The sequence below is a fragment of the Mchenga conophoros genome, linkage group LG4 (genome assembly GCF_057382185.1).
Source record: "Mchenga conophoros isolate Kocher_MC1m ecotype Shallow Benthic linkage group LG4, M_conophoros_male_GT1.1, whole genome shotgun sequence".
NCBI lineage: Eukaryota > Metazoa > Chordata > Actinopteri > Cichliformes > Cichlidae > Mchenga > Mchenga conophoros.
The window spans coordinates 28,251,646-28,277,887 of NC_140529.1; the positions used below are offsets into that span (position 1 = coordinate 28,251,646).

General features: G+C 38.2%; 4 protein-coding genes across 5 annotated transcripts; 3 read left to right on the top strand and 1 right to left on the bottom strand.

The window, feature by feature from the left end:
• Positions 1–267: 267 nt before the first annotated feature.
• LOC146576316 (adhesion G protein-coupled receptor E3-like) lies at positions 268–10,780 on the top strand. The gene is made up of 20 exons (XM_085271500.1): positions 268–333; positions 433–485; positions 4,061–4,144; positions 4,982–5,065; positions 5,297–5,449; positions 5,563–5,715; positions 5,831–5,959; positions 6,093–6,136; positions 6,237–6,341; positions 7,076–7,229; positions 7,340–7,462; positions 7,551–7,744; positions 7,827–7,991; positions 8,087–8,281; positions 8,429–8,646; positions 8,729–8,789; positions 8,913–9,004; positions 9,205–9,370; positions 9,446–9,517; positions 9,755–10,780. The coding sequence occupies exons 3-20, from the start codon at positions 4,081–4,083 to the stop codon at positions 9,794–9,796; spliced, it is 2,214 nt and encodes a 737-aa protein (XP_085127626.1). The 5' UTR covers positions 268–333; positions 433–485; positions 4,061–4,080; the 3' UTR covers positions 9,797–10,780.
• Positions 10,781–14,049: 3,269 nt separating this feature from the next.
• Positions 14,050–16,205, top strand: ptger1c (prostaglandin E receptor 1c (subtype EP1)). 2 transcript variants are annotated; one of them, XM_085271503.1, is made up of 3 exons: positions 14,050–14,150; positions 14,480–15,316; positions 15,465–16,205. In XM_085271503.1, exons 2-3 carry the CDS (start codon positions 14,486–14,488, stop codon positions 15,642–15,644), a joined length of 1,011 nt encoding a protein of 336 aa, XP_085127629.1. In that variant the 5' UTR covers positions 14,050–14,150; positions 14,480–14,485; the 3' UTR covers positions 15,645–16,205. The 2 variants fall into 2 exon arrangements, with proteins under 2 accessions (XP_085127629.1, XP_085127630.1); XM_085271504.1 differs by lacking the exon at positions 14,050–14,150 and having other exon boundaries at positions 14,390–15,316.
• slc27a1a (solute carrier family 27 member 1a) lies at positions 15,967–22,781 on the top strand. The gene is made up of 13 exons (XM_085271501.1): positions 15,967–16,365; positions 16,638–16,805; positions 16,905–17,299; positions 18,711–18,878; positions 19,489–19,558; positions 19,662–19,753; positions 19,833–19,942; positions 20,056–20,265; positions 20,353–20,479; positions 20,584–20,721; positions 21,220–21,384; positions 21,507–21,653; positions 21,741–22,781. The coding sequence occupies exons 2-13, from the start codon at positions 16,639–16,641 to the stop codon at positions 21,896–21,898; spliced, it is 1,947 nt and encodes a 648-aa protein (XP_085127627.1). The 5' UTR covers positions 15,967–16,365; position 16,638; the 3' UTR covers positions 21,899–22,781.
• On the bottom strand, positions 22,771–25,507 carry trim35-13 (tripartite motif containing 35-13). The gene is made up of 6 exons (XM_085271502.1): positions 25,100–25,507; positions 24,116–24,211; positions 23,788–24,018; positions 23,669–23,691; positions 23,480–23,598; positions 22,771–23,390 (listed from the first exon to the last, which is right to left on the bottom strand). Exons 1-6 carry the CDS (start codon positions 25,505–25,507, stop codon positions 22,852–22,854), a joined length of 1,416 nt encoding a protein of 471 aa, XP_085127628.1. The 3' UTR covers positions 22,771–22,851.
• Positions 25,508–26,242: the final 735 nt, after the last annotated feature.

Genomic DNA, 26,242 nt, shown 5'->3' on the forward strand with positions numbered 1-26,242 from the left:
TCATTTTGAGTTCAGTTCTGTCTCTGAGAGCTGCATTTTGGGTGCAATCCTGCCTGCCAAACACAGTTTCATGACAGGGGTGTATTCTGAAGTGCTAGCAAATAAAGTGCTGCTATACTGTTCATGTAAAAAAAAAAAAAAGATACATAGTCTTGAAAAAATAGTAAAAAATAGAAGCAGGAAGCGATAAACACGGGGTCTTGTCACCACAGTGACACTTTATGGTGATAAGCATTGAACACCCCTGGCGGCATGATGATATGGGCGGATAAGAATTTGACGTGACGAGAAAAGACAGCTAGCCAGAGAGAGAAAAAGACCTGGTCATTCTATGTAATGTTAAGATCTTGGCATTTTTAAATATATATATTTGTTTTACAATATTAGCCTAACTTGTAGCTACTTTTACATTTTCACTGATTTCATCCATAGAGATCTGCACACTGCTTCCAACATAACAGGCACGCGGATCCTGCTGATACTGGGTGAGTCACATCTATCATACATTTGCACAGGAGTAACAGGGGAAAATATTTTATAAGAAGTTACATACAAACCTTTCATAGCTTTTTTCATGCTTTTCATATTAAATCTAATGTTGGATCACAATTTTCAAAATGTAATTTTTTTTTGCAATTACTCAACTACAAGTGGACTGATGCCTTGTAATACAGTAATATACAGAAACTATATGCACAGATCTGCATGTTTGCATGTGCAGGAATTTATTTTATATATACTGTAACGTTCACAAGAACCAGACGGTTGGGGTCTCAGTTTGTCCGTTTATTTGGCACATAAGCCAGCGGGTTGTTAACTCAGGGGGAAGCGCTCTCGAACTCCACCTCTCTTCAGCCTGGCACACACACAGAACAACCAGGTCCCACCCACCCCTTCCTGTACACCACAACCAAACATGAATCTTAAAGGAACAACAACAGTGTGCAGAGATCACCAACATGTCACTGTACAATAACACTTAACCATCGTTACAATACTATAAATGAAAATAAAGATCACCTTCCACCATAACACCTTCTAAACCCTCTTTTTCCGCTTCCTTTCTCAACTGCTTCTCTCCATGTTCAAATATGGCAGTGGCTGAACTACGAGTCTCAATAAAGTATGCTTCATTTGTCTCCCTAAAGAAAAATAAACTGCTAAAACAGAGGGAAAAAAGATGCTAATGGGTATGTTTTAATCCTGTTCTCCCACATCTTAGTGAATATAATAACAAAATAATCATGTTCATTATGTATGTTAGTCAATGATTTTGTGTTTTATTTTGATAGTTTGTCTTCTGTGTCTTATAGCTAGTTCCACTTCACCTGTCTTGTGGTCTTGAGTGTTTTGTGTCTTGCTACCTGTGTTTCCCATTTCCCTCATTATCCCTTAGTGTGTCTGTGTGTTCATAAATAGTGTTTTTTCCCCTCCGTCACAGTTTCTATCATGCTCACATTGTATTTCCGTGTGGCATTTCTTTTTCTGGGTTTGTGTTTATGGAGTTCTGGATTTTTATCCATAAACCCGTGTTTTATTTTTAGTGAGTCTTTCTTCATGTGTCTGCGTTTGGGTCCTCATTTTCCAAATCCTGACAGATCGTTTTGCTTCTGTCCAGAACGTAGGGTTAGTGGCTTGAAGCTAGGCTTAAGGACATGATGGATGATGACTTACCTCAAAAGGTTAACATGCAAAAAATAAAGTGAAAACATGAATTAATTCATTTAAGATGACATATTTCATTGACTAACATAAAATATGTTTTTACTTTCTTTCTTTTTAAATGTTTTGTTTTACACATGGGAAGCTTTAGTTTATAAAAACAAAGTGGGATGAAGGCTTCACAGGAGAATGTGAGCATCTGCCTAACAAATCTGACACATGTATTCATTTCTGAGACAGGGGAAAATGGTGCTACAGGTGATTAATGTGAGCACTTTTATTTTTGCTTCATAAAACATACTATTTACAGATACTCTTAGAAAAACCTTCTGATGAGCGGTGCTTTTTGTTTTTGCGTAACAAACTATTTATAAAATCATCTTTCCGTGTTAAAGAAATAATGTTTAAATGTTTTTATGCTTTGCTTCAATACTGATAATGTTCATATTTTCACTGTGCAGCTCAGCTTGATAAACATGAAACTGCAAGCCTTATGATAAGGCCACAAGATCAGCACAAAAATACACATTTGCAGAAGCTGATAGGAGCTTCACCGCACCCACACATCCGCAGAAGTTGACTCGCATTATTTTTATTATTCTTAGAAAATGACTTGCTGCACACACACATACACACGAACATGAAAAACAGGAACCGCTATCTATGCTTTAATTAAAGAAAACGCCTGCAGCTGGGTGTGAGTCTCTCTGTTGAGCTCTCACCCGTGCACGTTAAAAATTCTCTCCAAGTGTCTAAGTGTCGTTTCTTCACCTGAGTGTTTGATAATTGTTGATATCCTTGACATTCCGTTATAAAAGATAAGCATCAGTTCAAACCTATAGCTCCACTCACTTTGTTATCAGGGCTGTTTCTACAGCCTGTTGCATGTTGTCTCCATGTTGTCCTTCAGGTCTCCCTTTTGTGAGTGCTACATTGTTTAATAGACTTTTTTTTTGTCATGCTGACTGTTTTCCTGTGTATGGCTATTCCTTTTTTTAACTGATTTGAACTGAGGGTTTTACCCTGTCTCTATGTGTTCTGTGTTTTTGACCTCCTCCTGCAGTAATGGTGAATTACAACTTCACCATAATAAAATTTACATAAATGAATAAATAGTGTTTTACCAACCAAACTTTGATTTTTAAATAATATCCAAGCATAATGGATTATTACTGCTATCATTTTGGTAACTTGGGAATCATTCAGTCTGATAGATGCAAATATATAAATGCTGTAATAGATTAAGAGCACTTGAACATGTTGTCCTACTCAAGGACCATTTAAACCTGCATACCAAGTTTGCAGCCGGTAAATAAGAAAATGTATGAGCTTTTGGTCATACATTGTCAGTATATATACTAAATGTAATGTTAGCATATATCAACATGGTTCTACAAAACAAATTACATTCTTTCATAGCAAATACAGTTCAGTTCTTAGAGGAAATACAGTTCACCTCACACCACACTGGTGATTACTGATGGTACTGTTGGCTAAATCTGAACTTTTATTTTTTCCTTTCTCTAGTATACTAGAGAAAGAAAACATAAAAGTTCAGTATCAAGTTTCTATTTGTTACGTCCCCACGATGAGGTCGAGGGGTATGAGTGTGGGGACCGGTAGCAAATGGGTCCAGAGCTGAATGAAAGGAAACCAGACAGAGTGCTCAGTATATATTATAGCTTTATTACAAATAATCTTAACTTAAAGAGCCGGCAACACCGTTTTACCAATAATGCCAAAGAAACAAAGGAAGCAGTCGCAGCAACAAAAGAAAAAACTACCAAACAAATAAGGGAGACACTTCCGGAGCCCACAAGCCCATCTACTCACGACTCGAAGGAGCCTGTCCAAAACCTAGGGGGAAACCGTGTAGCGCCGCAGGGGGAAGAAAACCAACTCACTCACAGTTCATCCCCAGCTTATATAGCCTCAGAGAGGTGATTGCTGACTGGGCCCAGGTGGTAAATGAGGCTAATCAAAACCAGCTGTGTCCGGGGGAGAGAGAAGAGTGAGAGAGAGACAGAGGGGTGGAGCAAGAGAGGAGGAGGCGGAGAGAGAACACCACAACCACACAAGGGCAATTTCAAGAGGAGGCCCTGCTAGGCCCCTAACCAGCCATTTTGATTTTTAAATGCATATCAAATTCATTTTGAAGCATATATTTGTGCAACTACATTGTTTCACATTATTTTTTTATAGATAAAAATTACAAGCCATGTAGAGAAATCTCAAATTCATACTGAAGCACATATTTGTACAAATTCATCCCTCAAATTTCTGTTTCCTTAACAAAGATATAAATGAATGTGAAAATTACAAATGGTGTGAAGAAATTACAGTCTGCAACAACACAAATGCAAGTTTCCACTGCCAATGTTCTCTGCTTGTTTTTCAGCTCTGTCTTTCTTCCTCGTCATGGTGCTGTTGGTATCCGCAGGCTGCAATCCAGGATTCAGCATGAAGAAAAAACAATGCATGGGTATGAAAAACAAAACATCTGACACTTCTGTGTGCATTTTCATTTAAAAAATAAAAACATATAACATGTATAATCTGTTAAAATTATTTTTATGAAATATCAATAACAACTATGTATATCAAACTTTTTTGTAGCATCAAAATTCATTTTGAATTTAAAATCTATATTAAATTCATATCGAAGCACATATTTATACAAATACATCCTTTTGTATTTCTGTGTCCTTAACAGTGAGTCTAACAGTGAGTTACAGTAAGTCAGCAAATAAATGATTAAGTGTTGCTGCAGCTAGCAACCAAAAGTTTTAAACTGACAACAGTTTTCTTTCATGGAAAACAATAAACTGTAAACACAATGACAGGTGTTTCAGTCTCCACCCCCTCCAAAAAAAGAAAAATGTGTGGCATATTCCTGAGCATATTCAGCTGACTGGGTAACAATAAATTAGTTATTTGTTTCAAAGATTACAGTAAATTTCTTTGTGTTTTTAAATGGCCAACTTTATACTGCAGCCATCAGCTGTCAGTTAGGAGTTCAAAGTAAATGGACTGTGCAAACTCCCAGATGTAATAATGGTTTGTTTTTGTGCCCTGTCATGTAATGTTTTCTCACTCATAGGAAGCACAGTTCTCCAGACACCAATGTGCTGTTTATTTAGAATCATATTTAATGTGAGGAAATTAGGATAGAGAATGAGGGCCTTTGCTTCTTCTTCCCAGACCTTTTACTATCACAACCATTTTTGTGCAATTTATATGATAAACAAAATTCAAATTCAATCAGAATAAGATACTGACCTGTAGTATACTAGGCTGACAGTTCTCGCTTGTTTTTCAGCTCTGTCTTTCTTCCTCATCATGGAGCTGTCAGTATCAGCAGGCTGCCCTCGAGGATATTCAGCAAAGAAAAAAAACTGCGTTGGTATGAAAATCTTTACAAAACAAAACATCAGACACTTAATCAGTAATGGAAAATGTGCAAGTTGAGCAATGTGTGGACTTTATAATAAAATAATTAATTTTAAACCTTTTCTATCAAAAGTTTGAGTTTTTGGATTTTCAAGCTATTTTTATTTTTAAATCTATAACAAATTCATATCAAAGCACATATTTATGCAAATACATCTTTTCACATTTCTGTGTCCTTACAAAGATATAAACGAATGTAATGATGATAATGATGATATGAAGCCATGTGGACAAAATACAATCTGCACAAACACAATTGGGAGCTACTACTGCCAATGTAAAGGTGGTTTCAGAAACCCAACAGGGGAGGTGAATTTTACAGTTGGTGCATGCAGAGGTAAGTCATCTCAAATTTATTGCGACAACAACTCTGTGGTTGGTTTGGAGAAAGTTTATGTCATACAGTCATAATGTATGTAAAGATTAAAGGTCTCTTCTTTTTTTTTAAAGATATTAAAGAATGTTTGGAAATCAAAGACATCTGTGGATCTAACGCCAAATGTGGGAATACTATCCCCTATTACTCGTGCACCTGTGATGATGGATTCATTTCTACTACTGGGAATAAAACCTTTCGTCACGATCAAAATGCTACATGTGAAGGTAAAATGTTGCTCTCATTGGTGCTGCCATTTTAGAGTGAGCTCTTCAGTTTAAGGTGATGGCAGAGGATTTTTTTTCAGAGGTATTCTTACATGTCTTCTTCCTGCTGCTCTAGATATTAACGAATGTCAAAAAGGAAATCCCTGTGGTCAGAATGGATTATGTAACAACACACAAGGCAGTTATTACTGCATCTGCAACGCAGGGTTCACTAACTATGGCAACAAAACGGCACGGTGCACTGGTGAGAATACAATAAAAACTGAACTTTGCCAAGATCCATTTTAATCAGATTTTCTTCAAAGTAAATGCATGAACAGAACACTTCAAGAAAACTTTGGTCATCAGTAAAAACATTTAATACTTTATTTCCTCAGAATTAAACTGTGATGTTTTCAAAGATATAAATGATGTGAAAGAGGTAACTCCACACAAGACACAGTTATATCACGAGTCAAAATATATTTGAAATGCGTATTATCTCATAGATTTATTTTATCATCCTCCAATCCCTCTTCTAGAGATTTCATATTGCAGATGGCTTAGTGAATTACATGGAAAAAAACTGTCAGGAACTCACAAACAACAAAAGACCGGTAGAGCTGAATGGAGAGGAGACTCTAAAGGTACAACTAAAGTAAACTGTAGTCTTTTTTTTTTTTTGGGAGGGGGGTGGAAGGGGGGGATATGGTGTTCAGATTTCTTGTAGACTGTTGATGTTGACCCCAGTATCAAAGTCTGCCTCAGTCTAACTCTTTCTTGTTTCATCCTGCAGTTACGATTATGTCCAGAAACATTTGGACAGTAACAGATTTCTAAGAAATATTGTTCTGTACTGCAATAGATTTTAAATGAAACATTTAAATGCAATTAATGCAATTAAAATGTGTGCTTTCAGCTGTAATTCAAGCTAAAGAAAGTATTACATTAACTCCTAAAGAATGATTGCATTGTTCACACATAATCACAAATATCTCTTTTTTTGTCTTAAATGCTGAGTGAAGAGCATTCACAATCTGGCCTTTTCATGTAGTCTTTGTGGGTTTTTTTCATTGTGCTAGGCTTGGATAATTAATTTGTAAATATGATATGCCAACCTACTAGAGAGTTTTCTTCACTTGCTGGATGTTAAGGTGTTCTTTTACTGGGTGAAAAGTTTTCAGCAATCATCCAACGCTGTTGTCTTCTGCTGCCTTTTTGTGTTGCTTAGTTCATCATTTCATTCTTTTGTTTTATTTATGTGAGATAGACTAAAGCCCCCTGTAACCCTGAATGTGTGTCTGCATGTCTGCCCGTGTGTAAATATTGCCTGACTTAAGTGTATTTCACTCCATCTTCCTCTCTTCTCCTGTGCCTGTAGAGATTCCTGAATATGACTGATGAGCTCTTGTCCAGTGCATTTCTTAATTATAAAAGGAAAGTTTCAGACTTTCTTGACTTGGTGGTAAATGCTCTGAGACTCATAGGACCCTTCACTAATTCTTCAAGGATTTATATCTCCTCAACTCAGACAGGTTAAATAGAAATTCGAAGAAAATAAATCAATTCACTTTTAGATGATTTTTTATTGATACAATTTTAGGAAACCAGCAATGCATGTTCAGAAAAGTCTGTCTGGTTTCAGAGCTGGACATGTTTGTACACAAGGGGCCTGTTATACCTAAAGGAAACATAACATTATCAACTAAGCATGCTAACTTGGACATCCAGATGGAGATAGCTACTGGAGATCCTGCCTATTACCCCGGTAATCATATGCCAACAAATACTATATTTCTAACCAATTTCATCAAATTATGAGCCCCTCTAATGATGCTCTCCTTTCATTCTTACAGGCTTTACAACAGTGTCCTTGATGAGCTATTCAAACCTGGAAAACTCTACAGATGGCTTCTTTAATGGAATGAAACCACAAAAGAACCAGAGCTTTAAAATAAACTCCAAAGTGGCGACTGTCACTGTCAGCAACAGAAATACAAGCCACCTCAAAACGCCAATTAACCTAACTTTAAACCACCTAGAAGAACAGGTAGAGGTTATCTCTCATTTGTTGTTTCAGATTGTGGTGATCACTTTTGCCAAAAAAAACACCACATATATTTGTTTTATAGGCAAATCAAACATTCCACATCTGTGTGTTCTGGGATTCCTCGGTGAATGGAGGATCATGGTCTGATCGTGGTTGCGGTGTGGCAGAGTCAAACCTGGAATATACTTCCTGTTCCTGTAACCACCTGGGAACCTTTGCTATACTCACGGCTTACAATGAAATTAAGGTTTAAACTAATTAACCGCAACATTTAAACTTCAGACTATTTAGTAGTTAAACCTTTAATCCACTTTCATGTACTTTCATTTACTTTCCCAACAGGAGAAGTTTGAATTTCATCTGATCATATGGGTGTTCCTGTCCATTTCACTGATTTTCTTATTCATCTCCATCTTGACATTCTCAATGATCCGCTCTATTAAAAGTCCAAGAACCACCATCCACCTGCATCTCTGCATCAGCCTCTTCATTGCAAACCTTGCCTTTCTAGCAGGAATCTCTCATTTTGAGAACCAGGTAAATACTAACTGTGTTTGAAGCTCAGATGAATGCAGATCCAGAATTTTTTACTTAACTTGAATTGTGATGTAAAGGGACAAAATGAGGAAAAGAACAGAAGTTTAGTAAGTCTAGTTCGGCAATATCTCATCTCTTCCCCATTAGGATGGCTGCACAGTGGTGACAGGGATCCTGCATTTTTCCTATCTGGCAACATTTTTATGGATGTGTCTGGACAGTGTACAACTGTTCAGGATGATAATGCTTGTTTCGAACACCAACTTTAAAACCCTCCACATGATGGCAGCTGCCTATGGAGTTCCAGCTGTTATTGTTGCCATCTCTGCCTTAGCTAATTCCAGGGGACATGGCACTGAGAGATAGTAAGTTCCCTCTATTCCTAAAATTTTATCATCAATTTATCCTTGAATCTCTATTTATCTTAACTCTTAATGTGCATTTCAGCTGTTGGGTAACCCAGGGATTTATTTGGAATTACTTTGGCCCTGCATGTGTAATCATCATTGTAAGTAAAGTTGAAATCAATTTAGGGAAATGATTATAGAGTAAAATGATGTGTAAAAAAAAAAAAAAAGCTGATTTAAACATAAATGTTGCTTTTGTTGTTCATTTGTTTTTGCTTTTTCAGGTAAACATTTTCTTCTTTTTCATAACTGTATGGAAGTTAGCACAGAAGTTCTCAAGTGTAAACCCTGACCTGGATGACCTGCACAAAATAGAGTAAGTTACCCATAAGCTGCGCATAGAAATCACTATCATGATCCTGTTGAGTTTTGGTTGTGCTGTTTAGATTATTTCTTACGTTGCTTTAGAATTTTTATCTAGGTTTTGGATTTTTGTTTTGGGATTGGTCCGTAGCCAACAAAGGCTGATTTTTCAATCGGTCATTCATTTTCTTGCCTGCAACATGTTTTCTGCAGGGCATTCACCATTAGTGCAGTGGCTCAGCTATTTGTATTGGGAAACACCTGGATCTTTGGTTCTTTCCAGTTTCAGGAAAACCATACAGCCATGGCTTACCTCACCATCTTTGGCAGCCTGGAAGGAGTTACACTCTTTGCAGTGTATTGTCTGTTTTCCAGGCAGGTTAGTAATATTCATGCTTAACTAAATAAGAAGTTCTTGCCTGTTGGTAAAATTTCATTTATATCCTCATTTTAGGTGAGGGAAGAGTACAAACATGCCTTGACCAGAATGTGTGCTCCTCGGAAGAAGAGTGACAGAAAAGCTCGTGTAAGCAGTTATTTACAGAAATTGATGGCACAGATTAACATTTGATCGGCAGCGGTACTGCCGCAAACTATTCCTGAAGTTTCATTTTGAACACCTTCGAAATTTGACCATTTTGTTTGTTTGATAAGCTGTTCTGAAGGACATCAAGATGTGAAGTGAATAAGATCCTTTGGTTATAATGAAAGACATTTTTGATCATTTTTTGAATATGAATATTCTTCATTTTGTCATCATCAGGTTTCGAAGAGTGCCCAGGATACAAGAGAATGTCAACTTTGAGGAGCTAGAAAGTAATCACCTGCCGGATAAAAACTGCTGACATGTATATTTCAGTTTTTGTACTGGACAAATATCTCTTAAGCAATCTTATAAAAGTGGAGGGATGATGACTTTGTATACTTGCTGATATCTGTAGAATTCCCCTGGTCATTTCTGAAGCGGAAATTTCTGAAGATGTCAAAAGGGTTTTTGTACCAGGCTGTAAATATGCTTTTTAATGCTATAAAATTTGCCTTTTTAACATAGTCTATGCAGACTGACTCCCCTTTTGGAACCAACTTCTTGTGTCATCTAGAGAAACTGCAATAGTTGCAATTTCTGCTTTGACTTCATTTTCAAGCAGCCGAGGTTTACCCTAACCTCAGTCATATTTACCATCACCCTGTTGTTGGTTAAACTAATCATCTTTTTTTTTGCCTGAATTTATATTCAGTTAACTGTTGGTTCTGTAATGTTGTTGTGTTACCTACCACTAGTTGGGGCTCCCACTCCCTTCTCTGTACAGGGAAAATATAAAGGGTGCAGCACTTGAGAAGTTCTATGTATGCTTTCAGAGTAAATTGAAATATAACCACTCAGCAGAAACTACATGCAACATTCGGATGCTAGCTCACCAGAAAGGAAGGCTGATGGTGTTTGCAGATAAGACTACTAACAGTAACTTCACTCAGGACACACATCTGGCATCCTGTGTTTGAAATATTATGAACAGTGAAGGTTGAACAGGTTGACCAGGTTCATTTTTCTTTTGTGTAATACAGTTGCAAAGAGCATTTATAATGTACAAATTAAGAAATATGAATAATTAGGTATCCTTGTTTTGAATGAGAGCTTTTATGATTTGTTTATATTACATTTTGACACCAATATATAATTTATGTAATATCTATCTATATCTATAGATGCAGATATATAGACATGTATAATCTGCAACATGATTTTTTGAAATAACATTGAATAAATGAAATCTGTGTTTGCAACAAACTTTTTCTCTTCTGTGTTCAAGGTGATGGCTTAAGATTTTTTTTCTCAGCTCTTCTTAAATGTCTTCTTTCTGCTCATCTAGACATTAACAAATTTCAAAAAGGAAATCTCTGTGTTCACAATGCATCATGTATCAACACACAAGGCAGTTATTACTGTTTCTGCAATGCTGGCTTCAGACTAAAATCTGGCTGATTTAACTTGTCTGGGAATCTGGAACAATAAGGAGGTGAGGGCTGAGTATGACATAATGCAGCAAAATGTTTATCGTCTCTAGGCATTGTTATATAACAATATAATTAGATTTGTAATATTTAGAAAACTACTATAAGGGTTAAAGTCCAGACGCTTTTCTTTGCAAGCTCCTTTGACTACGATGACCTGGATGACTGAGAACCTTCACAGACATACTATAGGGGTTGATTACATTAAATTGTAGAAGCTTAATTTTCAGACAGCTGCATGCGATCAGAAAGAAAAGCACGCACAAACCTGGAAGAGTTGGCCAGATTTGTAGTGAAATGGCTGGCAATGGACAGATGCAACGGTATTGATGATTACACCCTTGTTCAATAAAGAGGATGTATGTTGTATAACAAAACACAATAAGACAGCTCATCAATTTGTTCATCTACACGGGGCATTTTGTAGAGGGTAGCAGGTGTGCCAGTTTGTCTTGAAACAACAAATGTAATCTCCACATTATGATGTTTTTCTCAAAATAGAATTATTACTTTAATCTCATTTTTTTAACTTTAATCTCAAAACCCATCCATCCATTCTTTCCCACTAAATGATCAATAATATTTTTGTTCTTAATAATGCCCATTTCCACTGCAGAAATGGAACCATTTTGAGCCAGTGAGAATACAAAAAAACTGAACTGCCCTTGTGAATTATCTGAAATAAATCTCTCAGGAGCTCAGAGACAGTAAGAAATCAGTGGACCTGAATGAAGAGGACATTCTTTGTAGGATAGCGTCTGGTGACCCTATGGATGGATGTTGGAAAACTGTTCGTGTTGCGCTTGCTATTTCTTTCTGATTAATTTGTTATGACTCTAATTAATAAATTAATAAATAGACAAAGGGCATTAGTAAAGGTGACTGGGTAGAAAAATAGGAATAATTATAATAATGTTTTAATTTGTTCATTTATTTATTTGTTGAGTCACTTGAATTAAAGCTGAGTTTCATTAGCTTAGCTTTAACTTGTTGCATTCTCATCTACTGAAAAACAGAAATAAATTATTTAAAATTGTGTCATGGGCTAAATATTTTCTGACTTTAACTGTATTTCACTCCATCTCCTTCTCTTCTCCTGTGCCTGTAGAGATTACTGAATTTGACTGATGACCTCTTGCCCAGAGCAGTCAATTCTAAAAGGAAAGTTTCACATGTTCTGGTCTTAGTGGGAAATGCTCTGAGATTCATAGGGCACTTAACTACCACTTCAGAGATATGTTCTACTCACAAACATTAAATAGAGGTAAATCAGTTGAATTTTTGACCATTCGTTAAGTAGAATTCAACCTTTAACTTATATTTTATACAGTATTAGCAAAGAAGCAACGCATGTTCAGAAAAGTCTGTCTGGTTTCAGAGGCGGACCTGCTTGTACATAAGGGGCCTGTTATATCCAAAGGAAGCACGGCTTTATCAACTAAGCATGCTAATTTGGACATCCAGATGGAGATAGCTGCTGGAGATCCTGCCTTTTGCTCTGGTAATCACATGCCAACATATACTGCATTTCTAACCAATCTTGTCAGATTGTAACCCACTCCAGTCACATTGTGATTTTATTGCTACAGGCTTTACAGCAGTGTCATTGATGAGCTACAGATACTTTCTTTGATGAGATGAAATCACAAAAGAAAAACAGCTTTAAGAAAAACTGCATATACAAGATTTTTTTAGGCCCAAAAAATGATGGTTTCTTCAAAAAGAATGTGGAACAAAAAAAACTGTCAAACTTGATTGCTTGTGAAGAAATAATATCATTTTTAATTTGGTGCCAAGAACACATTGGCACAAAAAATTGTGAGACTAAAAACGTTATATAAATAAACATTATATATATAAAAACTATTACAGCAGTTCTTCCCTTCAGTGTCCTAACACTTACACTTACAGTGCTTTTAAAAGAATCCTTGCTGCAACACAGAGAATATTCAATTTTCAAAACTTTTATTTCACATCGTGTGTGTTTGTGTCTGCGTGTGTTGCGTTTTACACAGCACTCAAACTTTCTTGGTAACATGACTTTACACAAAGCTTGTTACATCAATTTCCTTTCAATTTCATTTCTGTTTATTTATTTTTCAAAAGAAGCTTGAAGAGATTAAACAGATAAAGCAGAGCTCCACACAGGGTAACATAATAATGCTTTTTGTGGCATCCACAATTTTCTCCAGAAGCACCTTCTGACATGTCTTTAAATTAGTCAAAATTGTATTTTAATGTTTTTCTGTTTACATTTTCAGAAGCTTTAAACTGAATACATATTCTCTGTAATATTTTAGGCCTTTGTGTATTGACATTTCCGACTTCATTCATTTTATTTTATCTGGAAAATAAAAACAGTGGAAGGATAAAGAGTTCTATTTTTCTTTAGTCGTTTAGCAGAAATAAAATAAATAATTCCGCTTCCATTCAATGACATTTTCCATCTTTCCCCTTATGTTTCTTAGATCTGAGGGTTCAACTTCAAAGACTGAAATAGTTATACTCAGAGAGGAAATGGGAGACTGTCTCCACTTCCTTCCTGTTTACGTAAGATCACAGATAACAACTCTGAACAACTCTGAAGTCTACACATAGGTTTATGAATAATGCTGTTTAAGTTATCATTGCAAATTCCTTGTTTAGAAAATGTTTAAATACATGTCTAAAATACTTTTTCAATAATATAATTTTTAATATGTGAGATACCTGTTAGGATGTTGTTTAGCATGTGATGGTGCATCTAAGTATCTAATTATCATCTACTCTTTCAAACTCTTTTGATGATTTTTGTCTGGTGTATAAATGCTGGAATTTGAGGAAGAAAATGTTAGTGAGGACTAACATTTTTTTAGCTCTACTCTGTTCCAAATGAGTATCTCTTACGAGTAGATTAGAGGACATGTTCAGACGGGAAAGAATAGTATGCAGAGAAACCTGTCTGCAGATAGAGAAAGAGAAAGGTAGACCAGGCAGGAAGAGGAGCTTTCAGAGGACAAGAAAAAAAATTAGGGGAGGGGAATGAAAGTAAATAATCGTAGGCAACTGTGATCATACTGTGATTTGGTACATGAGGCATCTGTGTTATCAAGAGGCACATTCATCATCCTTCATTCCTTTTGAGTGTTCATCAAAGGAGTCTGAAGGTAAGTTAATGGCAATTTACTACATAGAAATAATACTATATGTTTAGATACATTCCCCTCTACTGAAATAATTTAAGCAAAACGTGATTGTGGGGAGATCTTGGCAAGACATTTCTTACATACCACTTATTATTACTTTGAGCTGCCCAGTAAAGCATGTATCTACTGAGTTTTTGTTTGTTTGTTTGTTTTTAACTTCTCTGATGTGTTGTTGTCTGCAATTTACTTGAGATATCTAGATGGCAAAACAGGTTGAAATTAGCTAAAAAATTGTAGACTTTAACTAATGCATGTTCTTTTAAACTTTTTCATAATTTTTCTTTTTGTAGGTATCAATGGAAATGATGACAACTTGCCATCTGAATCAGACATGTGGCCAGCCGAATAGTAGCGTCCCACCTCCCATGAGCAATTCAGGCTTAGCAATATCCTGCTTCACAATGTTATTCGGCACCATCTCCAACCTTGCTGCACTGAGCATCCTGGCTAAGTCTCGTGGTAGATTCTGCCGCCAGTCCAAAGCACCATTCCTACTTCTAACAGTGGCTTTGCTTTTGGCTGACCTCGGAGGTCATGTGATCCTAGGTTCCTTTGCACTGTATCTCCACATGAATCATCAGTATACTATGAAACTATGTGATGTCTTTGGAACAAATATGGTGTTTTTTGGCCTGTGCCCTTTGCTGTTTGGTTGTGTTATGGCAGTGGAGCGCTGTGTGGCCATCACTAAGCCATTTTGTCGTTTTAATATGATTACTGTGGCTCATGTGGTACGGGTGGTGTTATTCCTTTCTGCTCTTGCACTTGTTCTGGCAATTCTGCCTTTACTCAAAGTAGGGACTTATACTATCCAATATCCATGCACCTGGTGTTTTTTGAGAGTTACTTCTCCATGTTTTGCAGCTGACACTTACCTGGCTTTGATTTTCTCATGTCTGGGCCTCACTGCGCTCACCCTTTCCCTGTTCAGCAACATAATGAGTGTTGCTTCATTGGTGCATGCCAGAATGAAGACCCCCAATGGTCAAACAAACCACACAACCCGCTTTGGTCGTCATGAATCACGTACATCATCTTCTTCGCTGTTTTTTTCATTGGATATAGAGGTAATGGCGCAACTGGTAGTCATCACTGTTGTTTCCTGTGTCTGCTGGAGCCCCTTCCTTGTGAGTGCTGCTTTTGTTATTCTGAAGACTTTTTTTCTACAATAATTTAGATATGATTTATTTTAATATTAGATCTGATTAATAAAAAGGGACAAAGAATAAATAACACATCATAATTGTTTTTTCTCATTTTTCTCCTACATTTTAGATCCAAATTCTTCTGATGCAGCTCAAGCAAAGCCCTGGAACATCAGCTCAAAAGCTCATCTATGTGGCTTTACGTATAGCCTCCTGGAATCAGATCTTAGACCCCTGGGTTTACATCTTACTGAGGAAGACAGTGCTCTTCAGAGTTTGTGGACAGAGATGGACCCTGACAAGAACATAGTTCCACTATTTGCATTAACTATATTACTCATGGACTTTTTGTATAGAGAACATAGATACTTTCTATTTATTAACAAACCAAGAGCTTATTTACACAAGCAGTTAGTGAATAAGAGATGGAGGCGGACTTGAACTACATTTCACAACATTTAGTAGTCTGTACCGGTTCTGTCATCAATAGCAGCTACTTGCAGATTGGCCAATGGGGCGGTATTAGTTTTGACCAATCAAAATTGAGAAAAGCTTGACAAGCAGTGAGTTTAACAAATAGCGGACCTGCAGGAGAAGGTTAACGCCCGTGGTGGGTGGTGCTTCTGTGGCAGCGACTCTGTTCAATATGGAGTACAGAAAATAGCCACATTCAGCTGGAGTTTAACTGTTCTCATTCACATTTGTGCCACTTGGGCACAAATTATAATCGCAGGCTCGTAGAGGACACGTGACTGGACTCGCTAACGTATGTTTGACATATTTATAGATGTACTTTGAATAAACTAATAAATACTTGAGCACAACTGCGCTGTAAGAAGTAAAAGTGTGCTAAGACTTGGAAAAAAAATAATACGGATTTTCCTGAAAACGCTTCATTGGGGACTTTCTCGACGCTCCCAACAAACGGAAGGACGATTTGAAATACCGCTAGTTTTCTAAATAATAAGGCGGGCCGACCTGCGAGGTTATCGGGTGAAAGGTGACAGTGCTTCTGTCTAATTGACCTGTAGGTAAGTTATGCGTTTAAAGTTTGTGAGTAAACAGTGGTTCTTTAAATGCCGCTTGTTCACACACGATGCTTAAATTTGAGCTGAATTCTCTTTAAAAACGTAATCTCCGTTCAGTGGAGTAATGCGTTAGTTACAACCTGCAAAAGTTTCTCGTGTGTACTGACCTGCAACTGTAGTACTTTAAGCCTCCAGAGTGGAACTCATGTAGGCTTTAGCTCAAGCCACTTCTTTCTGCTAAACGCTTCGTCTTTCTCCTTTTATACTGTGACAAGAATGCACAATGCAGCGAGTGTTTCAGCCTCTCTGGGGTCCATGGGACTGTGTCGTCTCTTCGGGGTGTCCTGGCCCTGGAGTCTGGCAGCAGGTCTTGGGGTATATCTAGGCACAAGCAGCTGGAAATACTTCTACATTGCAGCACGCACGGCCAAGAGAGACCTCAAGTAAGTTAACGACATCTACATCAAGTTGTGACTCATTTGCGTGTATATCTGTATACATCTTTGTGCTTAGACCTGATTTTTCTTGTCACACTCCCCCAGTGGCTTGTATGTGCTCATGAGAGTGAAGCTGGCCTTATGGCGCTACATGCACCATGGAAGCAATATTCCTTCCATTTTCGCCCAGACAGTGAAACTCCACCCAAATAAACCAGCTCTCATCTATGAGGCCACAGGAGAAATGTGGACCTTCACCCAGCTGGATGAGATATCAAATGGAGTCGCCCATTGGGCGAGAGGTCAAGGATGGGTCTCCGGAGATGTTGTGGCCCTTTTCATGGAAAGTAGGCCATTACAGGTGGCACTTTGGCTGGGTTTGGCCAAAGTTGGAGTGGAAGCTGCACTCATCAACTTTAGTCTCCGCTGTGATCCTCTTCTGCACTGTATCGGGGTATCAGAGTCACGGGCGATTGTGTTCGGAGCTGAGCTGGCGGATGGTAAGAATGTAGAGATGATGTAGAGAGAGCTGATCATAAAATGAGTATTTGTTTTAATTTTGTATAAATGGAGCTGTTTGTATAAATCTGTGATGCAGTATTATACTGTCAGCAAGGGACAGGTGTTATGTTTGCACCCACAATACAGCTAGTCTCAGCTACAGATTCCTTGCTTGATATCTGTAACGGTATAGTAGATGGTCATCTTAGGTGGTGTCGTTGTTCACACTCAATCTGTTTTAGAATATGTTATTAATCCCTAAGGAAATGATGTAGTTACAGTTGCTCCAAGACAATAAGAACAGTAACAGACTGTAATATTTTAGATTAGTTCAAAGTTACAAAGTATAAGAAATAGCTCAATTATAAATATCCAGAATATTACAGAGATTAAATATATGAGTGACACTGTACTCTAAACTTTAAACTGTAAAACTTTATTTTGTTATTGTCACTGTAGAGCATATGCAAATATTAAGGCTTTAACTATTGCACTGTGTACTGTGCATTAGATGGAGAAATTGTACCGAGAGAGAGCCTCAGGCAGGAATGATTTCCTGTGTGGTTCAGTGGTGCATTTAGGTAATCTCAGTCTCTCACTGAACGTGCTCCTGTGACTGGGCACTCATGGAGTGGGTGGAGGGTATTGTCCAGAATTGTCCTTATCTTGGACAACATCCGCCTCTCTGACAACAAGGGAGTCCAGCACCGTCACAACAATATTGGCAGTATCCACATCTGCGACCCTCAGCCTGCTGTAAAACAAACAATAATAATGACAGGGCCTATGAAATGTAAGACGAGTTGGACCTGTCGTTGGCATCCATGCTGCCAGTGAAATTCTTGGTGAAGCTAGTTAACGCAGTTTAAATACAACTTCTAAAAGCCAGAGACAATACCTGATATGAATTTGGCTGATCTCTCCTTCAATTGTGCGACCTTGAGCTCTTTAGTTAGTTTCCAGTGCTATTTTTAAATCACTTAGTGGAGGTCCTATTCTGATCATTTACAAGTGGCATGGATCCCATGAATCTCAAACTTGCACAGAGAGAAAACATCAGCAACTGTGTCAAACTGGCAAATGCCAGGAATTTTTGGCTGTACATACACAAGTATGTGATTAGATTCCCTGCAACTTTCCCCTTTACCAAAATGGAATTCAAGTTAAAGGGCGAATGAGAATCCCAGAAGACCAAGTGATCAAAACATAAGTGTTCAGAAGTGATCTAATAATAGCAGATTGTGGTGAATTATTTACCCAAGGTTATGACCGTGAAGAGCACTAGCTGAATTAAAATCATCTAATGGTGTTGGACAACTTTATGATCACACACATACAATCTAGAGAGTCTGAACTGAGTTGACTTATATCCCCTTTTTATATCTAACTATGTTTCTTCCTGAATGCCAGCTATGTTGGACATCAGTTCCACCATGAGCCAGTCCATGGTACGATTTTGTACAGGAGACCTCAGTGCAGAACAGTTAGCCTGTCTTGCTGCTCAACCTCTGGACCCTATTTTAGCTGCTGCACCTAAACATTCCCCTTCGCCTTGTGTTCCCCCTAAAGGAATGAATGGTGAGTATCTCACTAAACTCAGCTCTCACTCTGACACTTAATCTGTATGTTAATGAGTGACTCCATTTCAAATGCCTTCTTAAACAATTTCCTTACAGTGTGTGTAGCTGTTAACCTTTGGTTCTTGGTTGATTCTGAATTCCCAAAGTGTATGCGCCATAGTAATTCATTTTTCTCACACTGCTATTTCAAAACTAAAATTACTTTCCAGTAATTATATATCTCAAGCCTGATAAGGAAAATACTTGGCTAATAATGCGAGTCATTTTATGACAGTTGCATTTATTTTTCTTAGACAGCTGTCTGGAGCAGATAAGAGTGACTTGCTTGCACTGTCCAGTCTGGATATTAATAAACCATTTCCTAGCCCAGTGGTAAATCTGTCTTAGATGAATTAACATATAAGCCAGTATTAAAGGTGTGAGCTTCAGATATACCTTACATAACAGTTCAGATGAAATTGCAAAGGGAAATATTAAGCAAAGTAGAAACGATGTCTGCATTTTCAGTTCTTTAATGCATTGGTTTCCAAAATGCCATCCCAGCAGTAAATAAAACACTATGTAAATTTGCAGGGTGCATTTTTATGCTATATTCTATTGTTTTGCAGACCGCCTATTTTATATTTACACCTCGGGGACCACAGGATTGCCCAAGGCTGCCATTGTGGTTCACAGTCGGTATGTTTTCTTGAAGAATCACTACCAAAAGAAAAAAAAAATCACCTTTCTTCAAAGTTAATACATTTAATGTTTATCTGGGAATCTCTGTTTTCTTTGACAGCTATTACAGAATTGCTGCTTTTGGGTATTTTGCCTTTCGCATGCGCTCTGATGACATTGTCTATGACTGCCTGCCTCTCTATCACTCAGCAGGTATGTGGTGCTAGTCTACAGATTTTTAATGACTACAGTTTCACCTTCAAGGTTTGATCAAGTTTTCTTCTCTTTCCAGGAAACATTATTGGAGTTGGCCAGTGTCTGATCCACGGCCTCACTGTTGTAGTGAAGAAAAAATTCTCTGCCAGCCGCTTCTGGGAAGATTGTATTAAGTACAACTGCACTGTAAGCACCTATTGATTTCATTAGTATGGCATTTATAATAGTTTTTTTGAAGTTATTCATAAACCATGAGGTTTTGAACAATAAGATTTTTTTTTTCTTCCCTCGGCTTGTAGGTGGTGCAGTATATTGGGGAAATCTGCCGCTACCTCTTGTCTCAGCCCGTGCGGCCAGCTGAGAAGCAACACAAAGTACGGCTTGCTGTGGGAAATGGATTGCGCCCCAGTGTTTGGGAAGCCTTCATGGAGCGTTTTGGGGTGGCGCAGATTGGCGAGTTCTATGGGGCCACCGAGTGCAACTGCAGCATTGCTAACATGGATGGCAAGGTCAGCAACTACCATGTAACTTGACATGCATGTCCTCACTATTACAATGTTAATTGGATCAGAGTTTAGCTAATTCTATCCTGCCAGGTGGGAGCCTGTGGATTCAACAGCCGTATTCTTCCCAATGTGTACCCCATCCGTCTGGTGAGGGTTGATGAAGACACTATGGAACTTGTTCGGGACAGCCGTGGGTTCTGTGTGCCTTGCCGCCCTGGTACTGAACATCTATACAGCAGTTACAACTTGAAGGGTTTTGGGAGTCTTTGACCTATGCTGGTCTTCTTAGAGTGCTAAATTATAGTCCTCCATGCCTTGCAGGGGAACCAGGCCTTCTGGTAGGCCGCATCAACCAACAAGACCCATTAAGGCGTTTTGATGGCTATGCTAACCAGGATGCTACAAAGAAGAAGATCGCTCACAATGTCTTCAAGAAAAATGATTCTGCTTATTTATCAGGTTGGGAATAATTTTTGTTTGATGCACCTATAAAGAAATTATTGTCCCTCATCTTTTCTAAACAAACATTCATGAAGTCTACTGCAGTTCAGTCGGCTTGGCAGGAAATAGATTAAGTTCATTCAGATCATTCAGATCACCTGGAGTCATTTCTCCCTGTTACCTGGCAAAATCAGCAAATTACCATATGATCAAGTTGATAATGATGTCTCGCACAAAGTTTTGTTTTCAGAGTTTATATATAAACTTTTACTGTGACATCCACCTTGCTACAGCTGATTATCGATGTAGTGGGAGCTTCACCCATTTTTCTGCCTGTCATTGTTTATGCTTGCATAGCTTGCACATCACATTTTTAAAATTTGCTACATTAAACTTGTGTTTTTCAAGTGTTCAAGGTAATTGTTATTCAAACAAAACTTGGAAGTTTAAATAACTCATGTCAGTGATTAATAGCTGTAAAAACCGCACAGGTACTTTGCTTTACCTCCACCCCAGGTGACGTGTTAGTGATGGATGAGCTGGGCTACATGTACTTCCGGGATCGCAGTGGGGACACCTTCCGCTGGCGAGGGGAAAACGTCTCCACCACTGAGGTTGAGGGTATACTAAGCAATCTTCTGGGTCAAACTGATGTTGCAGTGTATGGTGTGGCAGTGGCAGGTAATGGTTCATGTACTTAACTGCCTTTAGCATTGCATTGGGACTATGTAGTTCCCCTTTATTGTTTAGTGATTTTAAAAGAACTCAATACTACAACTATTTATTTCTATGCTTAACTCCAGGTGTGGAAGGTAAGGCAGGCATGGCTGCCATTGCAGATGCCACGGGGAGTTTTGACTGCAGCAATTTCTTGCAGGATATCCAACGAGTTCTTCCTCCGTATGCTCGCCCTGTGTTCCTGAGAATCTCCCCACATGTAGACACCACTGGTAAAATGCTCCTTTAGTTTTATGCTACCACTGATGACTACATATGAAAACAAATTATAATCTGTGTGTATCAATATTTCTGTATAGGTACATTTAAAATCCAGAAAACCAGGCTGCAGAGGGAGGGATTCGACCCACGACTCACGAATGACAAGATCTACTTTTTAAACACCAGAGGTGCACGTTACGAGGCCATGAATGAGGAGCTATACAACGCTATAGTCGAGGGAAGAATGTCTTTATGATCTGGAGGCTTTAGCAGGGCAGTCAGGGACCCTTACTTAAACAGCTACTTTTCAGAGAATGAGTAATATACGGATATAGGAGTGTGTGCATCACTCAGCCTTGATGTACCACAGTTGCAGGGAAGAGACTGAGCGGGCTTCCGACATGGAGAGAGTACTGTAACAGATGATGTTTTAACACTGTATAGTAACACACCAGAACATGATGTGTGGGCATTTATTCCCTTTAATAGCATCTTTGTCCATTTTTAAAATCTGAGCATCACCGCACATAGAGTGGAGTAGAAATCTTACATTAATGTGAGTAGGAAAAAAGGGTAGTCAGGTTAAACTTTGTTACATGGTATGTACCTGTTTATAAACTGTGCTGCAAGATTAATTCTGTATAGGTTTAAACAATAGTTTTGTGTTATTGCTGTGTGTATGAATGAGGCTAAGAGACCAGAGTTCAACATGCAGTGTATGTGGTTACTAGCTTGAACACCCACCCTTGACATTTTTATCTTTGACATGTTTATTGCAATGGGAAACTAATCCCACTTGTCAAATCTGAACTTCTGAGGACACTTGTTTACAAATATGCCAGCATTGCTGTTTTATGTGCCTTTTATGAAACTAAGAAACTAAGATCTGTATTTAATGACTTTATTTTTTAATATGAGCTTAACTGTGTGTCGAAATCACAGAAGTGATATTTTCATCATACGATACTAGGTCACATATAGTAACTGTTATTGTGTAAAAAATCTCATTACTGTTGTAAGATGTAGTTGTAAAGCTTGGGAAGATATTCACAATCATGGATCTGTTGGAAATTTTTTAACTCAAATGAAAGATTTTAAACTGTGTCTGTTTAAAGCAATTAAAGGTTACTTTAATATCCTACTGTAACCTGGATCATTATGAAGAGCCTCAGAGTTTACAGAACAATTTCATAATGTCTTCAAGTTGATTTACTGTTCTGTTGATAAGGATATCCGTGAGGGTAGAATTTTCAGTGGATGCTCTTTGCAAGCAGTGCAAAAGTAAGGAAAGGCTCTAGGCGTGACAACATCTGTGAAGGTGTAGAGGGGTGTTCTCTGTCTAGGGTCGTAAAAGGTCACCTTGCCTCTGTCCATGTCTAAAACCACTCTTATCACATCCGGCTTCTTGGTCATGTTGAGCGGCTCCCACGGTGCTGTGCAGGCTTTATGCTCTCCATTGCGAAACCTTATAGTCCAGAATCCCTCTGCTGGTGTTAGAATGTGTTTACCCTTCCTGTTGATTGACTCACTGGCTACCCCGACCACCCAGTAGGTGTTGTCATTCACCTCTACATCCCAACTATGGCGTCCAGAGGAATAGCCCTCAGCGGCCAGCATCTCAGCACTGACGTCAAAACGTTCTGGGTTGTCTGGGAGCTTGAAAATCTGGGTAGAGTTCTGCACAACTGCGAGATCCTCAGAGATGATGAAGCAGCTAGCTGCTGTGTTCGGATCCAGAATCACAGGAGCTTGGGGAAATAAGTAAGAAGTTGGTGCTGTGATTGGCATAAAAGCATGACAGTAAAACTGGTAAACAAATTCTGTTTCTGAAACTCACTGTATTTGACTATCCTCTTCATCTTCTCCCACACTTTATATTTCAGAGAGCCCAAGTGCTTGGCCACATCAATCAGAGCACTAGATACCATTTGTGGATCGGGAGAACTTTGCCAGGTTCTGAAAAGATACTCGAGCAGTTAATTTGTGAATATTGTTAATAAGCTGAAGTGGATGTGGTAGCACTTACCTCCTTATTGTTTCCTTGTATTTCTGAAAGTAAAAATAAAGAGGATCATTAATCAAATGATACTTTCAAATATATAAAAACATTACAGTCAGCTTGCTGTTCTAATTGATCTGGTCTACCTTAAGAAATGGGATATCTTGAGTTGACATCTCCTGTTCAACTAATTTGATGGTGTTGGAAAGAGATGCCATTTCACCATTGATCTCTTCAATCGTCTGGTTAATCATTAAGTTCTTCTGATCCTCCTCAGCCTTTAAATCAGAAAGTCTGGCAGCCTCCTGCTCTTTAAGGAAACGGTGAAGGGTTTCAAATTCCTGTTTGATCTGTGTTTCAGTCTGTTCAGCTTGGTTCTGGAAAGACACATGATTGATGAGTAATCATTGCTTCCGCACCTTGGCTCTTTTTGAAGTCCAAAGCAACATTTGGAACTGATGGAACCGACAGTACCTTGGCATGTTCTGCCATTTCCTCACAGACCATTTTTGTCTTCTTGTACAGCTGTAATTTCTCTTTCAATGGTAAGAGTGCACTCTTTAGTTCCTCCTTTAAAAAAAAAAAAAAAAAAAAAAAAGACAGGCCATCAACTCTTTAAAACAAGGTCACTCTGGCAAGTGGCCAATCTGCCAGCACAAAGCGGGGCTTTCAGCTGCTGCATACCCTTCATGGCAGCATTCCATGTCAGTGCAAAGCTGCACATTACATCAGCATTGGCTTTAAGAGACAAATATCTTTTTATCTGGTGACACAAACAATATCAAGCATCCAAACAGGAGTATAATATAGGCTCCTATAGTTTTATTTTCCAGATAAATATTAAATGTTTACTGGTCTTGAGACCAGGCAGAAGAAGGCATGAGTAGAGTTAATGTGGCATCAGAGAAACCGTGTGGGAGTCAAGTTTCAGTTCTTTTCGCACAGCAATAGCAACAGTAAACCAAATATATAAATCTATTATTAGAATGTTAATGAACACTGTCAGAAAAAAAGCTTCACACATATTGTATCAGCATATCAGACTATGAGAAATACAAAAGTTCAGAAGAGTAAAGTCAAAAGTAATGAAAAAACTTCTTCTTTTTGACAAGATTTCAATTAAAATACAGTTGAGGTACAACATGATGCATCACCTGTTTATAAAGTGATAAACAGTCTTTGAGGCTGACTTCTGAAATATTTTCATATCCTTAATTACACAGGCTTAACCTTATTGTTAATCTTAGGTTGTAGTCATTGACTTGTCATTTACCTTGCAAACACTGTGGCTGATACATCAACAAACATTTTTTTCATTATCCATTGCGTCATTTGCAGATAGAGATTGTTTTGTGCAAATTTATTTATGTTTAAGATAAGGAAATCTAATTAAACCGTGCAACTTATGTTTGCAAAAAGTAAATGGTCTGAGTATCCCTGTGACCTTAACATGCTTACCTTGCAGTCATGGGCACCTTCCCCGATGGCATAAAGCCGGTGCCCAGAGTGTGCAGCTGCTTTCCCACATAGACCACAAATTGGCTCTAAGTCTTCCACACAGAAGAGTGTGAGCTTTTCTCCATGCTCTTTGCAAGCCTCTGGGTCATTCTTGCTTCTGTCCTTCTTGAAGGATTCACAGGCCTTCTCGAGCACAGTGCTCACGACTATTTGATCCATAGAGGAACGGCGCCAGCAAAGAGGACAGTAGTGTGAATGTGAATCCCCACTGTCTTGTGTGTCCCAGCTGTCTTTCAGACAGGCTTTACAGAATTTGTGTCTGCAAGTGAGCACCACAGGCTGACTTAGAATATGTCCACACACTGGGCAGGAAAGGTCATCCTCAGTATGAGCACGTCTGGTGGCCATTCTTCTACACAGAGCTTTGATGATATGACAGGATCCAAAGCCACTCCCATGTGCTGGACGGCTACTTCTTAGCCTCAGAAATAAGTGTTAATATCTCAGCTCACACAGGCATGCTGTGTTGTGTTGTGCATGCAGATTGTGCTTTCTCAAATAAACACCACCTCTGAGAAAAAAAACATCGCTTTATCAAAGAGATTTTATCTATTCAGATGTGCACAAATAATATAATCCTAGGGATGACAGAAGGGAGAATAGTGATGATAGAGTAGCTGCACCCTCGGTGATCTTCTCATTACACTTATGTTATTATCGCCTCTAGTTATTTGAGAAGTTTCTGAAGTCTGTGTGTAATAAAAGAGGTGACTAAGAAACAATGTCCAAAATAAGACTCAGGGTGGGAGTATAAATAGAAAGAAGTCATCAACACTGGAACATTTTTTCTCTGTTAAGTTTAGCTTTGGACATGAGGCTTTTAGGAAGTGACACATCATTTTTCCATATCCCTTATGGTAGTCCTTATATTTCAAAAAAGGTGTGCAAACAGTCACATGGTGGTCATGGCGGTGGATTTGTCCATTTTAAACATCTATAAAAGCAAGCTGGCCTGTTTCTTATTAGAACAATCAACCCACCCCAAATTAGGTTGAGTGTGTTGATGGGAAAAGGGCACAGGGATTTCTGAGGAATTTGTAGTCCAATTATTATATTAGTGATGGAGTGAAAAAGATGTTGCTT

Bases quoted from the DNA above. Each gene is read 5' to 3' on its own strand.
- LOC146576316 (XM_085271500.1), top strand. From the start codon at position 4,081: ATGGTGCTGTTGGTATCCGCAGGCTGCAATCCAGGATTCAGCATGAAG. The intron at 5,066-5,296 runs GTATGAAAATCT...GTCCTTACAAAG, and splicing joins AAAGAAAAAAAACTGCGTTG to ATATAAACGAATGTAATGAT. The intron at 5,450-5,562 runs GTAAGTCATCTC...TTTTTTTTAAAG, and splicing joins TACAGTTGGTGCATGCAGAG to ATATTAAAGAATGTTTGGAA.
- ptger1c (XM_085271503.1), top strand. From the start codon at position 14,486: ATGGAAATGATGACAACTTGCCATCTGAATCAGACATGTGGCCAGCCG. The intron at 15,317-15,464 runs GTGAGTGCTGCT...CCTACATTTTAG, and splicing joins TCTGCTGGAGCCCCTTCCTT to ATCCAAATTCTTCTGATGCA.
- slc27a1a (XM_085271501.1), top strand. From the start codon at position 16,639: ATGCACAATGCAGCGAGTGTTTCAGCCTCTCTGGGGTCCATGGGACTG. The intron at 20,266-20,352 runs GTCAGCAACTAC...CTATCCTGCCAG, and splicing joins TTGCTAACATGGATGGCAAG to GTGGGAGCCTGTGGATTCAA. The intron at 20,722-21,219 runs GTTGGGAATAAT...CCTCCACCCCAG, and splicing joins TGATTCTGCTTATTTATCAG to GTGACGTGTTAGTGATGGAT.
- trim35-13 (XM_085271502.1), bottom strand. From the start codon at position 25,507: ATGGCCACCAGACGTGCTCATACTGAGGATGACCTTTCCTGCCCAGTG. The intron at 23,599-23,668 runs GTAAGTGCTACC...GTATCTTTTCAG, and splicing joins TACAAGGAAACAATAAGGAG to AACCTGGCAAAGTTCTCCCG. The intron at 23,391-23,479 runs GTGAGTTTCAGA...TATTTCCCCAAG, and splicing joins GAAGAGGATAGTCAAATACA to CTCCTGTGATTCTGGATCCG.